Source organism: Pteropus vampyrus, unplaced genomic scaffold (assembly GCF_000151845.1).
Source record: "Pteropus vampyrus isolate Shadow unplaced genomic scaffold, Pvam_2.0 Scaffold10, whole genome shotgun sequence".
Taxonomy (NCBI): domain Eukaryota; kingdom Metazoa; phylum Chordata; class Mammalia; order Chiroptera; family Pteropodidae; genus Pteropus; species Pteropus vampyrus.
In genome coordinates, this window is record NW_011888791.1 from 13,197,817 (window position 1) to 13,216,104 (window position 18,288).

Sequence of the window (18,288 nt, forward strand, 5' to 3'; positions counted from 1 at the left end):
TATATATATATATATATATATATGTCATCTATCATCATCTATCATCTACCTATCTAATCTCTCTTCTCTCTCCATATATATATAATCACAGCTTCTTTACGCATTTATCCATTGATGATACAGGTTGTTTTCCTGTCTTGGCTATTGCAAATAATGCTGCAATGAATGTAGGGGTGCAGATATCTTTTTGAGTTTTTGTTTTCTTTGGATATATTCCCAGAAGTGGAATTGCTGGATGATATGGTAGCTTTATTTTCAATTTTTTGAGGATCTTCCACATTGTTTCCCATAGTAGCTATACCAGTTCACAATCTCATTAACAGTGTACAAGTGTTCCCTTTTCTCCACATCCTTATTACCTTTTGCTATCTCTTGACTTTTTAATGATGGCCATTTTAACAGGTGTGAAGTGAAATCTCATTGGGATTTTTTTCATTTCCCTAATGACTAGTCATGTTGAACATCTTTTCACGTACTTGTTGGCCTTTTATATACCTTCTTGGGAAAGAAAGTCTATTCAGGTCTTTTGCCCATTTCAAAATTAATCAGGAAGTGTGATGCCTCCTGCTTTGTTATTTTCTCAGGATCGCTTTGGCTAGTTGGGGTCTTTTGTGGTTCCATTAGCATTTTAGGATTGCTTTTTCTACTTCTGTAGAAATACCATTGGAATCTCAATAGGGATTGCACTGACTCTATAGATGGCTATTTGTGGTTGGACATTTCAAAAATATTAATTCTTCCATCCCATGAATGCAAGATCGACTATGAATTTTATAACTATAAGCTAGCCCTCATGTGGGTTTGCAACCTAAATGATAATTATTTAAGTGGCCCAATACAATTAAAAGTAAGATTTTAAAGTGCTCTAAGGCTTGTGCACATCCCCAGGTGACTGACAGAAGCAAATGTAAAGTCTCTATGGAGGAACCCACCTTATACCCAGACCTTGAAAAGTCTCACTGAGGATAATTCTAAGAAATATAAGCTGGAATTCATGAATCCCCAAATATCCAAAAAAAAAAAAAAAAAAAAAGGCAACATAAATGTAGCTAGCAGAAATAATAGACAAAATTGGAGCAGTAAATACTTCAGAGATTAAAATTATCAGAAATTAAGTATAAAATAAACATGTTTAAAATGTTTAAAGAAATAAAAAAGATTGAAATATGAGATGGGAACAAGAGATCATAAAAATTACCAAACAGATTTGGCAATAAACAGAACATAAATAACCTCCAGAAATAAAAAATATAACAGAAATTTAAAACCCATTGGAATTCTGCTTCCAGACACACCAGAATGGTTTGTAGCAGGCCAATGCTCTTGCCAAGAACAACTAGAAAAGCTGGATAAAATACAAAATGTTACCTGTTTAAATGCATGACAGAGGGGCTGAAACAAAGACAAGTAGAGGGTCTAAGATTCCAGAGAACAGAGAACAGAGAGAGAAATTGATGATCTGAGTTGCTCTTCCCTGGAGGCATTTGCTGGATCTGGGTGAAGGTGACAGAATGATAATCTGGGCTCCGTCCTGGCAGAAGATTGCTACTAGGGACAGAGAAACCAGCAGCGCTTTGGCAGTCTTACAGGGCGGGAGTGAAAGACCTGGAGAGCCAAAGGGCCTGAAACACACGCTCAGTTTCCCCTTCAAATACTTGGTAAATTCTGAGTTGTCCTAAGTGGCAGGTTAAAAAAAAGGCTCAGATGAGAATGTCTAAAAGGGCCCCAGTGAAGATATCGTTTTTACTACTGAAAGCCCTAGCGAGCTATGCCATCGGGAGAGGGGCAAACCAGTGAAAACTGAGCCTTATTCAAACTGCAACAAAGCATTATCTCAGTACAATACCTAATTGGATTAACGCGATTAGCTTCCACTCAATCTTCCCAACAGAGGAAAGGCTAAGGCCTTTCTGGAGGAAGACAAAATCATCTGGAAGCTCAGGATGTCTTATAGTCAATCAATAATTAAGAGGTATGCCAAGAGACAAAACCACACATCTAGAGATCAAGAAACAAAACAGACATCAGAGAAAGACCCATAGTGATTCAAATATAGTAGACACAGACTTTTAAGTAACTATGACTAGTATGTTCAAGAAAACAGAGGCAAAAGGGGGAGACAATATACTTAGAAAGATGAATATTTCACCAGAGAATTAGAATGTACCCCCCAAATCAAGAGGGAACTGTAGAATTGAAAAATACCAATGCTGAAATTAAGAATCGAATTGATGGCTTTAACAGCAGAAGACAGGATTAGTAAAATGAAAGGTAACCTTGCACTCAAAACTAATGTAAGTAGAGGAAAAAAGAACAATATATAAGAAGGTGGAAGAGCTATATGGGAACAGTGAAAAAAATATGATTGGAATCTTGGAAGGAGGGAAAAAAGACATTGACCAAAGATTTCCTAAAATTGACTAAAGATATCAAATCATAGATTTAATGTCTGTAAACTCAAACAAGACATATATAAGCACACAAGGAAGACCACATATAAGCACACGATAAAAGTGCCAAAAAACAAAGAAACAGAAAAAAAATCTAAAACACAATCAGAGAAAAAAGAGACTTTACTTTCAAGGCAAGAACATTAAGACTGACAGCTAATTTCTCAACAGGAAGAAGGAAGCTAGACATCAAGAGGATGACATTTTAAAAGAATTACAGGACTTGTACTTTTGGCCATGACTACATTTACCATCCCACCTTAAAAAACTAAAAAACTGAAACAAAACAAAAAATAAAAAACCAAAAACCCCACCAAAACAAAAACAGTAAGAAAACAACAGTGAAAATACATGAATCAATGTTTCTGGACTTTGGACAACAGGCAGTTCAGGACAATGATCAGTGAGAGAGGAGAAACAAATGAAGTGAGCCCTCAGCTTAGTGTCTGGAAAGTTTGCAGAGCAGAGTGCAGGGAACGGAAACAAAAAGAGAGCCTGGTGGTCTGAGTTGAGAATATAGGATTGAGAATTTGGGGAGGCCAAGATTGTTAGAATTTGCAGGTCAGATTACTGGCAAGGAGAGATTTTGCACAGAGTGGAGAGTGCTGTGTACAGATTTTGCACAGAGTGGAGAGTGCTGTGTACATGTGTACACACACACACACACACACACACACACATACACACACACACACAGAGCCAGGATAACAACCACCAGAAAGGACTAGGCAGAATAATAACCAAAACTCACACATGGCTGTGACCAGAGGGAGAAGAAAAAAACTTGGGGAACAAAGGTATTGGAAAAAATAATGGCTGAAAATTTAAAAATTTGGTAAAGAGTATAAACCCAAAGTCCAAGAAATTCAACAAACCTCTATCAGAGAAGCATGCAGAAATCTATACCAAAAACACATCGTAATAAAACTGGTTAAAACAAGTGACAAGGGAAAAATCTTTAATGCAGCCAGAGGACATATTATATACAGTGAACAAAAAATGACAGTAAGAATAAAACAAGCCAGAGACAATAAAGAAACATTCTGGAAATACAAAAAAAAGAAAAAAAAAGAAAAAAAAAAGAAAAAGTTAACTTAAATTTCTATATCTGGCAAAATATTTTTCAAAAAATGAAGGCCAAAAAAAAAAAAAAAAAGACATTTTCAGACATACAGAAGATGAAAGAATTCACCACCCACAGCTCTGTATTAGTATAAATGATAACTACTTGAGGAAGGAGGTAAATTATAACAGGTGGAAACTTGGGTCTACACAAAGAAAAGAAGAGCACTAGATATGGTAAATATAATGTTCTGATTTTTAAATCTCAAAAATAGTTGAGGCTTAAAGCAAAAATAATGACAATGTTATTATTGTGTACATATGGGGAAGTAAGAAGTATGACAAGATCACAGAGGCCATACATGGTGAGGCTCTTTTTTTGTACACAGTAATATGAGTTTAGACATAACTAGTTTATAGAATCTTTGTCCTGAAGACTCCTACTGCCCACTCTCACCCTGGTTCTCTTTTAGCCACATTCCCTAAGCTTTAAATTCTAAATTCACACCAGGTGACAGAGTGTTATATAGTCTGTTTATATTTATCTTATCATGATCGAATAGTCAAACACAACAGAAGCAGTGTTTTGAGATTTCAGCTCTTGGTTTCGTTTATACATTCCAAAATTAGTAGAGGTGCTTTGTGGTAGATTTGAATCAGTCTATTATTTTTTAATTAAGAGAATATGATCTCCTATCTTAGGTTCTTTCTAAGCCTATTTACCAACAAAAAATGTTCCTCTTTAATATTTTATAACTGTAATTTTATTTTATTATCTAAATAGTTTAAAAAGGTTCCTTTATTAAACTTAAGGAAGTCAGACATAGTTTGACAATGAACAATGACAATCTGTTTCCTTACTACAATATGTTTTATAGTGAACATCCAGTAGTGTCTATAGGATTGTACACTTATAAATTTGATTAAGATCAATGTATAAAATTTGCTTTGAAATGTGTAGAATTTGCAATAGGGGACTTTATATGAATGAAAAGTAAATATATATTTTAGATATTTGAGTTTGTGCATTAAAATGCACTTTTGTTAATAATCAGTCAAGGAACTAGTGGCTTCCAAAGTACTAGCATACTCCAAAACTATATTTAGAAAACGGTAAAATTAAAAATGTGTATATTAAGATTTCTGTAAAAAATATCAATAGTATACAGTATCTTACTGATTCTCAAAAATATGTTTACCACTGTCAAATTCTATTTATGGAATTCTATATTAAAAAATAATTTCAACCTTTATAAATTTAACTTAAAATACATAATAAAAAGGAAAGGAAAACCTTTTCAAAAAAGGTTATTCTAGTAAAAGGATTACAAATTTAGTAACTTGAGATGCTATTCTCGAACGTATGCTACTACTAGTTCAAATGTGCAAGCTCCAACTTAACAAATGTTTAAAATATTTGAGTTTTAAAAGCTGTGCCAAAATAAACCACATCTTTTCTAGAGATGACATATTTAGCTAAGCACGAGCAATATAAATCTTTCAACCATTCCACATATTTGTTTAAAAACCTCAGAAACCATATGCACTTCTAATAAAACATGAACAAAATACCAAAATCATTGGAGCCTAACAGTTGACTTGTAAACCATTTTTTAAAAAAGGCAAATGTATTTTTTTGTGTGTGTCTGTGTGTATATACCTATGTCTATAGATATATAGATGTGGTAAATATATGTACATAGATACATACATGTATATAGATATGAACAGTTTAATTGTAAATAATAGTGATCAACAACACAATACTGTCTTATGAAAAGTCGGGTTCCATACAAACCATATGAGAGAAGTCGAAATGTGTAAGCCATGCTATTTTATCATTATAATGCTTCATTAATCATGAATATTTTAAAATAGAAACTTTAAAAATTATAATCTTCAAAAATACCACACATGAAAATGTTTTCTATGCAACTGTGTTCAATATTAAAACTATAAAATACTCTAACCTTTTTTGTGGGGGAAAAAACCTATTTCTATCAATAAGTGATCTAATAAGATTCTTCAGTTTATTTGGATAAGGAAATACAGAAAGGATCAAGTTTGTCATTGAAAAAGAGAAAATCTTTTAAATAATTTTAACTTACGGCTTATTTATAAAAGTAAAATTAAATTTTCTCATATATAATTAACTAAGAACTTTGCTGTAATTGCTTATACCTTGCTTATAACCAATAACCATGCTTATTACTTGCCTATAACTGGGTTTATCTCTAACAGTCGCTCTGGGAGGTAGAGTGAGCCTTAAAGTTTAGACTTCCATTTGATAAAACTACAGTCAGGTTTTAGCATCACGCCAAATTAAAAATAGTACAAAGCAACTCAAGGCTATTTTTCATTAACAATGAATGGTCACAATATACCTAATTAGTGAAGGCTAAGACAAAGTATACTTGTTACTATGACCTTATAGAGAGGTGGCATTAATGTGATGCTCTTTACACATGCAGTTCACATTATTGTATTTCATTGAAAGAAATGCATATAAACTTGACTTTTAGAGAATTTATACGAACGCGTGTAAAAGAAAACATGTAATAAAAACAGAAATAGTACGAGTCAAACTATTTATTAAAAAATATATATTTTTTTAATAGAAAGGTTTGGAGACCTATGGTTGCACGGAGTTTAGTCATGAGACCTCAGTTTTAAGTCCTAGCCAGTCCTTGGCAAGTTCCTAGCCACTCTTGAGTCTGTTTTCCCATCAATAAAATGTATGTAATAATAACAATAATATTAAAATCATGATCATCGTTATGCGGCTGATATATATATACACATATAATGTATTATTATTATTGTTATTATATGATTGTTGATAGGCTCAAATATACAAATATGAAAGGTCTTTTTAAGTCATCAAGTGCTACGCACATTTGTATTATCTTTTTTGCCTTTCTTCTGAACTACTTATTTTTACAAGGATAAGTGAATTCTTGTGTTACTGTAGGAATCAAACTTGATGTTTAAAATGACATCCCTGGGCAGTGTGGAATACTTCTGAAGTTGCTTTATTATTGAATATATAGGGAAATGATCTTCAATGAGCAAGGTTACTCCCTCATACACACAAAAAAGCAATATGAAACATTGTTGGTGGATATTTTTAAGTGCAAGAAATCAATTAGCGATACTATCTGGCTATAATACATAGCATTTGTAATTTTATAGATAATTCATTTTCAAGGGGATGGATATTTTGAGGATTATATATACTGAACAATAGATGTTACAATCTGTAAATTTAACTTTATAATATCAAATTCTATAAAAGTTCTGGATATTGATTACAGGAATTAGTTGCTCTAAATTGATCATTTAGGCATAGAAATAAATGTTTGGAAATTGTAAAAAAAACTTCGTGTTTCATAACATCTCCAGCAAAATAACTCAAGAAAGGTTTGTCTATTCTTCAGGACTAAAGTGAAAATTCAAGTCCACTTGGGATTTATTTATTCAGGATGGACTATTTTGTGGCAAGAATTGTTTCTCTTTACTTACCTTCATGATTTGAAAGGCGTTATTCCTTCACATATGAAGCTGTTACAGGTTTCAATTAGAGCCCAGAAATAAGACCCCATGCATGACTAAATTATTTCCAGTTTCTCTATTTCTATAGTCACTTGCCTATGAGAGGCTATAATTCTCTTTAGAACTAAAGAGTAAATCCAGTTAGCTTACTTTTTAACCTCTGTTGTTCTTTATTTTCTAATTTCATAGCTTAAAAAAAATAATTAAAAGCAGGTAACATGAGTAAATTCTAAATTTAAATTCAATGGGATGATTCTAACTCTCAGTTTATGTAATAGATTTAATAAGGAAGAAATTGAGTTTGTTAGCATTATGATTCTTTTGTCACTCTGTGACAAAGCACCTTACATTTTCCTGCAGAGTTAAAAAAAAATCAAGCGGGTAATTTCCAAAGGTATATAAAAGAATAGTGCAATAAATTATTCTGTACTTGTCCTGAAAATAGGAAATGATAATTTAGCTCAATCTTAAAGATGAATTAAAAAATTGTATAGACTAAGAAAAATTTTTATTTGCCTATTTTCATGAATTTAATCTTTGTTTTTTTTATTCTGTTCTAGGCACAGTCATTTTCTAATGGCCTCTCATCTATTCAATCTAAAAGAAAGAAGATATTTTTCCCATAGCCAAATACATAAATCTTAGTTTTATTAATAATTTCACATGATTAGATGTGACTGCTATGCTGTAATGATTTTAAGTTATCTCTTAAAAGAAAAAGTAGGTAACCTGAATCAAATTGTAGGTTTTTTCCCCAAGTCCATATATTTTTACATTATAATTTTATTGTATATTACATATTGGATTCTCCTCCTCCATGACAAAAATTCAAATGATACTCTAAATAAAAATTGAAAAGGATACTGAATATGCTTGATGGCTTCTTGCCTTCTAGGAAGATGTCATGCTGGCACATGCAAATTTTCAAGTCAAAATTATCTTAGTCTATTAGACCGACTTGGCAATTCCTACAGCTTAAATACAGTTTAGATAATTATTCAGACCAAACATTAAAAAATGTTGATAATATGAATTAACAAGTACATATTAACAATATCTTCTTTTTATTGAAAACAGTCTGTATTATTTGTAATGAAACAAACGTCATGCCTTAATTAATGTAATTTTAATGTACCAAACTTTTATTAGAACAAATCATATATTTAATTCTTGGTATTTACACTTAATAGTTTTTAATACCAACAAAGATTACATGCATGCATTAAAGGAAGACTATACACTCTTATATCTGAGCTTCTCTCATCAGGTAAGAAATAAAACTCTATATTGAAAAATGCATGTATTTGAAGTTTTGACCTATAACACAGTGGATTAAGGTTTAGACAGTATTTACTTTGCTGCATTTTGATTCAGAAAGGGCCATATGTGAAGATACGATCCTGACCATCTTCACAATGTTTCTGTAATAGTATCTTAGTAAAAGTTATATAAAATACAGTGAGATATAAAACAGTTACAAAATAAACTACAACTTTATAGGTACGCTAAAAGTCTGTAGTTAATACATTTGGATAAATAACTCAAGTCAGCAGCAAAGTGGTTAAACATTTGTGATTTGATTTTATCTCAGCTTGGAATGTGGTTGGAGTGTCCCACTTCTAACAACTGTTTGCTAAGTTAAGGCTTTAGTGTTTACACAGTGTTGAATGAAGCAGCCTGGTCACCAGATGTGATTGCTTCCCAGACTGTCGTTTTTTTCAGTCAGATCACTGTCCTAATGGTCCCCGTTCCAACCTTCTTCCTCAAGACGTCCACCAGCCTTTCCAATCTAAGTTGGGGGAAGAGTGGGTGGGAAGGAAAAAAAAATATATATAAAAAGTGCAATTATTGTCAGGAATGTTTTGGCTGAGAAAGGACAGTATTTGCTTATGACCAAGTAGCCCTGGTAGTCATGTTAAGAAACAAAGCATTACTGTAAGCAGGAGACTTGTACAGAGTGTCAAGAATTTGAGGTTTAAAAAACAGCAACAACACAAACTTTAACCCACAATTTCATATTATGTCAGCATTAGATGCTACATGAAAAATATAAGATTACTCATTTTGATACATTTACCTACTTTCATTAAGGTTGTGAATCATTCACTTACTATGCAATGACAGCACGGCATATTCAATGTAGAGCAGTTTCAAACTGATTTTTACCTAAGAAGCACATATTTCAATACAGAAATACTGGCAATCTTACACCGTTACTTAGCTAAATAAGTGACACATTGGCATACTGTACAATTCTTATGTATTAGATTTATTTTTCATAGAATCAGTCGATAAAAATAAAGCCAGGAATTAGGGAGCTGGGGCATGGAAGAACTTCACATCTCAGTGGCATAAAAATATTTTAAATATATAAAAATGATTTGATGCTAATAAAGGTAGACTTTCTGCACTATATTTAAAAAGAAGTTTCTGTTCTTGAGTGGTATAAATAGTCTAGGAATGACTATATATACTTTTTAGTCAAAGAGAAGTGATTTTTAGTTGATTAAAAACTTACCAATTACACTGAAAATAGCGTGAAAAGTTCAGAAGTCCATTCTGTGGTGTTCTTAGGCTACTCTATGGAAGGGAGACCACATTCATGTGGATCAGTGAGAGTTTTGCTTTACAAAAGATGATGGAATCAGGCCATTAATTGCATTTTTTCCTTTTATTTTCCTTACTGAAAGTATAAAACCTTAACCAAAAACTTGCTTGGTGTGATACACAGAGAAATCTTCTTTGTAAGTGAAGATCATGCCCAACAGTTTTCATATACACAGTCTTTCTTCTTGAAAGACTGAACGACACAGGCTAGTCTGCTCCAGCTTGCCTCATTTATGTGAATCCAGGCACGAGGGTCCTTTGCAAATAAACTTAGCACAGAGCTAGATGCTAAGCAATGAGGGTATTCTTAGTGTCATACACACTGGTTTAGGTGAACTATTCAGCTGCATGCAACCCTGAAAACTAGCTCAAATTTATTGGGTGATTCTGCATATATTGAGCTCTGTTAGAAAACAGGAATATAAAATGAATTAATTCAATGTATCAAAAATCTTTGCTTTGCAAAATAAAGCAATGATCTTAGAGTAAAAATGCAAATCTTGTCTACATCTGTTACTACAAATTTCTCAATGTAAGTTATACTTATAGAAGGAAATTTAACTTTGGGTGGTGAACACATGATGCAATATACAGATGACGTATTACTGAATTTTCCACTTGAAACCAAATAATTTTATTAACCAATGTCACACAAATAAATTTAATATAAAAAAGAAGAGGAATAAAAGTATTACACATTCATTAAAACAGCTTGAGCCTAGTGGTGCAAACACTTGAACTAGAAGATTCACTGCATGATTCACTATATTCACAGACTGGTCTATATAAGTCGGACTTACACCTAGTGATAAAAACTAGTGCCGTCTTATACATTCTGAATATTACGATTCTTGGGATTATATAAATCCCTTAATTTAGAGAAAATTTCACTAACTTAAATTGTAGAGGAGGAGAAAGAAAAAATGTCGGTATGAAATTTTAAGTGTATTGTTAAAATATGACAGTAGCTTGAATTAACTGCTAACCAATGGCTGCCAGTAGAAATCCTGACGAGCCATTAAAAGCATATCTCCACATATACTGTAAAAGGTCAGAAAATATTACTTTTGAGTTGGTTGAATACTTACCTCCTCCACAATATGTGCACTATTAAAACTTCCTTATAATGTAAAAGTAAGCTCTATTCTGCATAGTTATTATTATCACCACAAATTCTCAATGGAAACCCAAACTACTGAGATAAATCGGTGTCGTGCTTCTTTTGGTTCCTCCTTTACAGACAGGCTCATCTTACTTTTGTTTCCTTTTTATATACTAGGATGTCTTTCCATTTAGAACTAGTACATCTTGCTAAGGGAAGAGGTTAGGAGGAAATACTTAAATATCATGTTTTGCAATGTCTTTTCTATATTTCAACAATTACTAGATCAACCACATTCTCGGTTTATCCAGGATGAATGATTTATGAAAATCTGATCTCAGAAATGAGAAAAATGTCAATTACTTAGTTTTGTAAAAGCTTACTGACTTCTGAAACACAATGAAGCACCTATTCCTTCCTGTAAGGAATGGAATACACCTGCCAAACCTGGACTGTGCCAACAGGAAGGTAGGTGTGTACGTCTGTTGAAGCACCTTGCAGGATTTGCCTGCAGGCTATTCTTTACTGTCCAAATCAATAATATCTTTTTAAAAATTATGTAGTTTACTAAAATAGGCTCCAACTGTTTTACATGTTACTCAACAATAGCTTCCCAAGGGCTTCATGAAGTAAGAAAAGGGTCAGAGCTAGGATTAGAATTTCTTCATTTTAAACATGAAGAAACTGAAGTACAGACAAGTAAACCCTTATGCAAGGTCTTGTGGTAAAACAGTGAGAAATCTGGGCCAGGTTTCCTTGTTCATTAGTTCAAAGCTACTTCCACTAGGGTTTGGATGACTAGAGAACTAGTTTTCAGATTATAGATTAATGGATTGATCATTTGTCTTAATAGCTTCATTAAAATTTTTCTGCAAGTTCTTACTTAAGTCAAATTGAGAAAGTATTTGCTGGTATATTTCATCTGCTATTTTAGTAACATATCATAAAAAAGTAAATTGAGGACACTGCATATAATAATTAGGAAATAGTTACAATCTATTATTTGCTATAACTTCTATATAAACTTGAAAAATACATTTACAGCTATATTTTATATAGAAATCCCATTTTAAAATTAACATTATTTTTATACTTTTGATATATCAGTATATAGATGTAGTACAATAAACTACATCGTTTTTCATCAAGTAGGTGAACTATAACTTATTTACCAATTTCCCTAATTGGTCTACATCTATTTTTCACTCTTAATGAATACTGAGATATATTTCAGAAGGCAAGTAATGCTTAATGAATACTATGCACCAGGAACTATGAGATGTGATTATGCACATATTTAATTTTCATTATAACTCCATGGAGTAGATGTTATCATCAAATGACAAAGCATATTGCGGGGTAATTTAATCAGAGCCACACTGCTGGTGAATTTTGGAGCTAGGATGTAATGCTATGTCTAATTACCACATCCCTGATCTCTCTGATGTGCTATACCACTTCTAAAAGTACTGTGACAATTAAGGCTTATTTCTGGACTTTTGTGGGCTTGAATTACTTTTATTGACTAGAAAACTTTTTTGCAAAGTGACAGAAAGGAGTAAAAACAGAACAAATTCCTCATCATCAACTGAATTGAACCAAAGTAAAAATCTCACTATAGATTCCATGTTGGAGAGTATTTTTTGTATTTGTCAATGTGAGAGTAGCATTGTTATTGGCTACATAACTCTGTTCCCCAGAAAAAACATTCTTACTATTTAGGCAATGATGTTACCCCATCAAGCATAGCTAGCTTTTAAATTTTTTTTTTCAAGGAGAAAAAACCAGGGAAATTCAAGAGGATGGATAACAATCATCCTTCCAGCCGAGGAGACAGGAATTTCATGAAAAATGCTGCTCTCATTGTCTGCCATTAGTATCAAAGATCTCGCCCTCTTTCAACAATGGCAGCAGAGTGAAAAGAAGACTTTAAATGTTTTTGCTGTTGTTGTTTTTTTTTTGCTTTGTGGCTGTTCTTCCTCTTCTGGTCTTTTTAATGTTGAGCTTTTCATAATCTCTTCTTTACACTTTTCATGCTTTCCTCAAGAGGTGTTATCTGCTCCCTTGATTCTACTTAAATGCTTATGACCTCCAAATACAGAACCCCTATCCAAAAGCACTCTTCTGAGTTTCAGACTTGCATATCCAACTGCCTCCTTCGTGTTTCAGTATTTATCTTGATTAATGTTGTCATTCATTAATTCCCTTAACCTTTAAGTTAAAAAAATTTAGAAAAACTTGATACATTATATTATCCTTTTTTTCCTACACTTCAGCTTGGACCTGTGAAAACTTTCTGATGAAATCACTAATATAGACAATGGGGAGCGATAAAAGGATTTTAATTCATCTAGTAACATTACTTGCATTTTAAAAAGATCACACTGGCAAGAATGTAGGAATGAGATGGTGGCAGGTTAGCTTACAGGTAGGAGGTCCAGATAGCTCCTTATTAAAATAATCCTAGTAAGCACCACAGTGTGAATGTACTTAAGAACACAAAATTATACACTTAAAAATAGTTAAAATAGTAAATTTTATGTTATATAGATTTACCACAATAAAAAAGTAATCCTAGTGAGACTTGAACCAGAGCTACAGCAGTGCAGATGGAAAGAAGGTGCTGAATTTGAAATATATCTAGGATATGGAAATGAAAGGATTTAGTGACCTTTGAGGGTATGATGGGGTGAGATGGGCTGGTCGAGAAGGATGACTTCCAGGTGTCTGGTTTTGGATAGGTAGTGATATATTAACCAAGACAGTGGAGAGGAAAAGCAGCAGATATTTGTTGGGGAGTATCTGTGTGTGGATGGTGAGTTCAATTTGGTACATATAAATTTGAGGTGTGGATGGGACAATAGTGGGGATGTTAAGCAGGCACTTATATATATGAATTTGTTAAAGAGAGAATTCTAGGTTTATGATACAGATTTCAGTGCAATCAATAAGCATAATTCCTACGTACCAGGTGTTGTTCTAGGCATTGATTATTCAAAAGATAGGACATGGCCCCCGCTCATAAGGAGCAGTGAGGTGGAGAAGTAGATCCTTATATGGACAACTCCAATAAGTTATTGGTAGATGCTGTAAATAAAAGGATAAGCACAAGTATTAAACAGGACTTAGTTTGGGTAGGAAAGGAAGGGCCGCAAACGCTTCCTCATGATGACTGAGCTAAGTATTAAATAAGAAGGAAATAGTCACATTGACAAGGGTGGTATGGAGAGGGGGCAGGATGAGCATTCCAGACGGAAAATAATATGTGTAAAGGCACAGAAGTATGAAAGCATGATGTGTGCCATGTCCTACCAGTAGTATAGTTTCTTGGGATCATTAAGTAGGAGTCTGAGAAGGACGGGACATGAGGCTAGAGAGAAGGACCATGACTAGGTCTTGCTTAAAGTTGCCCCTGGAGCCATGAGAGTAGATAGAAATGTTTAGAAATAGAAATATAAAAGGAGAAGCAAGGTGGGAAGAGGGCAGAACCAAAATGAAAACAGATATTTAAAGTAAAGAGGTTGGCAAATGAATTTGAGAAAATAGGAAAGTAACAGTTGGATCAAAAATAGGTGCTACAGAAGAACCAAAAAAGAGAATCACAGGATCAACAGGGTTCAATATTTAAACCAGATCAAAGTGAAAAGTGCCCATTTGATTAGGAAATGGCAATCTTTTTCAGTGCAGTTTTAATGGCATGATGGAAGTAGGAGGAAGCCTGAATGGAATGTGAAAAAGTGAAGAACAAGCATAGGCTATTTCATAAGAATTTGGTTAGAAAGTAAAGAAGGCTATAGTTATAAGGAGATGTAAGGGTGAAGAAGTTTTTAATGGAATGAGCGGCACATGAATATGTTTGTGGAATACGGGAGAGAAGACTATAGGAAGACACTAAAGTATAAGAGATGAAGATGATACCTTGTTAAGTAGCGTCTCAAAGGATGTGATTATTAGCACGACTTGCAGTATAATCACTGATAATATGACTGGACAACTTTTCTTTGGAGACCAAAGGGAAAGAGGTGGAAAGGATACAGCTGTGGATAATTCTGTAGGTGTAGGGGAAGTTAACTGACAAAACTCATACCTGCAAGATTCAATTTTCCTTGTGGAGTAGGAAGTGAAGTTCTCTGTGAAAGCATAGGGTGAAGAAAAAGGTTGAAGGAGAATGGAGATGGTTTAATGGGACAAGAAAGAGAGGTGATCTGGGGCATGTAAAAGGAATGGTAGGTGGGACTGATTACCCAACTACAGCTAGAGACTACAAAATTTGTAGGAGACATTATCATAGTAGTATGACTTTCTCCACCCCCCCCCCCCATCAGCTCTATACTCTGGGGATAGATATGGGGAAGGAAAATTATAGGAGATGTCCTATATAAGTATGACTTATAGAGCAAGTGAGCTGAGAAAGACAAGGGTATAAGACTGTGAACTGGGGAGAAAGTGATTAAACCTAGAATCCAGATTGGGCAGAGAAGAAAGAAAGTCTATAAGGAACTATTAGTTTAGGGACAAGTGGAAGGAGCCAAGGACTAGATATCTTGATCTGTGTTGAAGCTAAAAAGCAAGAGTAATTGAAATAAGGCTGTAATTGTCAAAGAAGCAACTTCAATCTTTGGATTTCAGATGTAGAAAAGTTCTGAGGGATGGCAACATCCACTGTAGCTGAAGTGGAGAACAGGTAAAGATCATTAACATTCAGGAGGCAAAAAAATAGGACAGATTATTGATGCTGGTATTGACATTCCTTAACATGAACGCAGAAGTTGGGGTAGAGAGGCAGACATTGAATCAGGCACCCGAAACTCACATTAAAGGAATGACACTGATCAGATCAGTAGATATCACTGAAGTAGAGAGATAGAGAGTGATAAAGCTGGATGTTCTAATCTGATCATCTGTGGCATAGAAACAAGTTTCTAGGCTGTGATGATATTTGGCAAATATGGTGTGTTTGTAGAGCCTTGCTTCCTGAAGTTGATATCATACCTAATATGGTTCACAGTACATAGTACCTACTCCATTCTTAAATGAAAATTTAATGATTGGTCTGTGTTTCAACATTCAAGATATCTTCACTGAAAAGTCCATGAGTCACTCTTTATCAAAACCAAATAATAAATTCCAAAACATTACTAATCTAATACTACTATGAAGGTGCTGTGCATTTTGCCTTACCAAAAAGGATATCATTTAAAAGAAATTGAACAGGTCCACTATTAAATAGACTTAAAGTAAACCTTGATTTTATAACACCTGAAGCCTAAAACATTTCTGTATTCTTGTTAGCAAGCTCAGTTAATAATGAATTGTGGTTGATTTAGACATGGGCTTAATTTATTTACCTGGAATTGGACACTATAACAATAATAGTTCAAATAAGATCTCAATTATAATTATACTAGAGAAAATAAAAAAATTGATAACAGCAGAAATGTAGAAAGCTAAAGTAATTATCACAAGATCAATTTACTGAAGGAAAAAGAGGATGTAGGACAATTATTTACAATATAAATTCATATAAAGTATTTTGAAAAGCACAAAAATTTCATAATAAGTAGATAAGTAGACAATAAATAGGGATTCTAGATGAACATTACTTTTAAGATTTTTATCATAAAACATATTATCAATGCACATGACTGGGGGAATTTTTAAAAATGTCTTCCTTGACAAAAGATTGTTAAAAATCTTAGCTTAGTTTATATGTCATTGATAAATTTAAATGAATATACTACAACAATTAGAATCAACCATTCATCTCACTGTTAACCTTCATTTCAAGATCTTTGAGATTAAGTAGAAACCAAAAATGTATTTAAAAGGCTCTTTTACCGTCTATTTTACCCACTGCATTCAGGTATCTCCAATATTTTATGATTCTCAAGAGATCTGAGAATTTCCATCATAATTGAAATGTTGATAAACTTACAGATTATGCAGACTGAAGCAAAGTATACATTTAGAAATGATAACTTTCAAATCAATACTGTAAATTAAATATACATAGTTTTTACAACCTTTGCCATCCCAAACACAAGATACTAAGGAAATAAAGCTTACAAAATTTTTATGGCTTTTGAAATGATTTTGGGCCATGTTTTCCCTACCCCACATATAACATGGTTCCTGTAATATTTATTTTGTTTGAGCCAGTCATAGGGTAGAACTATGAAAGTGGAAAAGCTTGAATTTCTCATAAGAGTATGTCTAAAATAAACTGGTAATGATGGAATTCCAACAGCAATAAAGAAATCTAGAGAGAGAGAAAAAACCAAAACCAATGTCGAGCAGAAATTTACCCAATGGCACTTCTCCTACTTCCCATTAAGAATTTAGTCTCCTCATCTTTTCCTCCCATTGACTCTAAATACTAGCCTTTAAAAAAAATGTTCTTTTTAAATAATGTTATGTGATTGAAAAAAAAAGGCTATCAAGTATATCTGCATTTTATTATAAAACAAAGCTTTAACCCAAATCTGTAAATCTCATGGCAGAATTGCAGGTATCAATTGACTGGTATCAAAATAGATATGTTTTGGGAATTGCTTTATCTCTTAAGTGATACCAGGGATGTGACTATTTATCATCTTTTTCTACATATAGATTGTCCCTACTTGTTGTCAACTGGTATTTTTGGCTGAATTTACATTTATTAAAAAACAAAGAAAATAAAAACAACAAAAAAATGGGCATTTGCAGTCAATATTTAGTTTTTTTAGATACTTTATTAAATTTATTGGGGTGACATTCATTAATAAAATTATATAGGTTTCATGTTTATGATTCAATACTACATCATATTTATTATGTGTTCACCACCCAGTTAAATTACCTTCATTAACATATAATATCATCGTTACTAACCATTTACTAGTTTCTTGTTTTTTACCATAACTTTCAAATTAATCAAACCTAATTCAATCCTTTCCCCCAAATAATTTTGCTTTATAAAAATATATTTTGAGTTACTAGAATAAAAGATACAAAGAAATAATATGGATAGCTTAATTTAGCTCCTCAGATGTCACTGTATCAAGTATTTTTATTCAATTTTTTAGAAATGATTATTTATTCCATAAATGGCACCTTTTAAAACAGTTGTTGTGCCCTACAAAGTTTTTAGGTGTGTCCACTGTAGATATCTGTCAAATGAAGTCTTTTTACAAATACAAAAATCCTTTGTAAAGATGGACCATAAAAGGAATTCTCAACTATAGCAAGTTATAAAATAGTGAGCTCCAAGTTATACCTTTTTAAAAATCGTTCTAAGGTTTTAAGTATTGTGAGCAAGAGGTTGTGTAATACAAGAAGATAAAATGAGAAAGCAGGAGTACATATACTCAGGCATCACGATTTTGGGGTCATTTTATTTACCATGCTTTGTTTAGCTTCACTTTTAGATTTATATTAAGGAATTGCTTCCTACCTTGACGTTAAACAATAAACTTAAATTTATCTCTGAAATTAAATAGAACATAGAAAAAGTCTGTACATGTATATTCAACTGTG

General features: G+C 32.9%; 1 protein-coding gene across 11 annotated transcripts in view; it reads right to left on the bottom strand.

The window, feature by feature from the left end:
* The window catches only part of MIPOL1 (mirror-image polydactyly 1), a 263,509-nt gene that overhangs the window by 16,303 nt on the left and 228,918 nt on the right, over positions 1-18,288 (bottom strand). For 9 of the 11 annotated variants that reach the window (XM_011376476.2, XM_023522283.1, XM_023522269.1 and 6 more), the window contains one exon: positions 7,695-8,853. The exons of 1 other annotated variant lie outside the window; for it this stretch is intronic. In XM_011376476.2, the coding sequence (XP_011374778.1) occupies positions 8,787-8,853 (67 nt within the window). In that variant the 3' untranslated portion in view covers positions 7,695-8,786. Of the gene's footprint in view, positions 1-7,431; positions 8,854-18,288 lie in introns of those variants that run through there. One more of the 11 variants, XM_023522270.1, reaches the window with a different exon arrangement.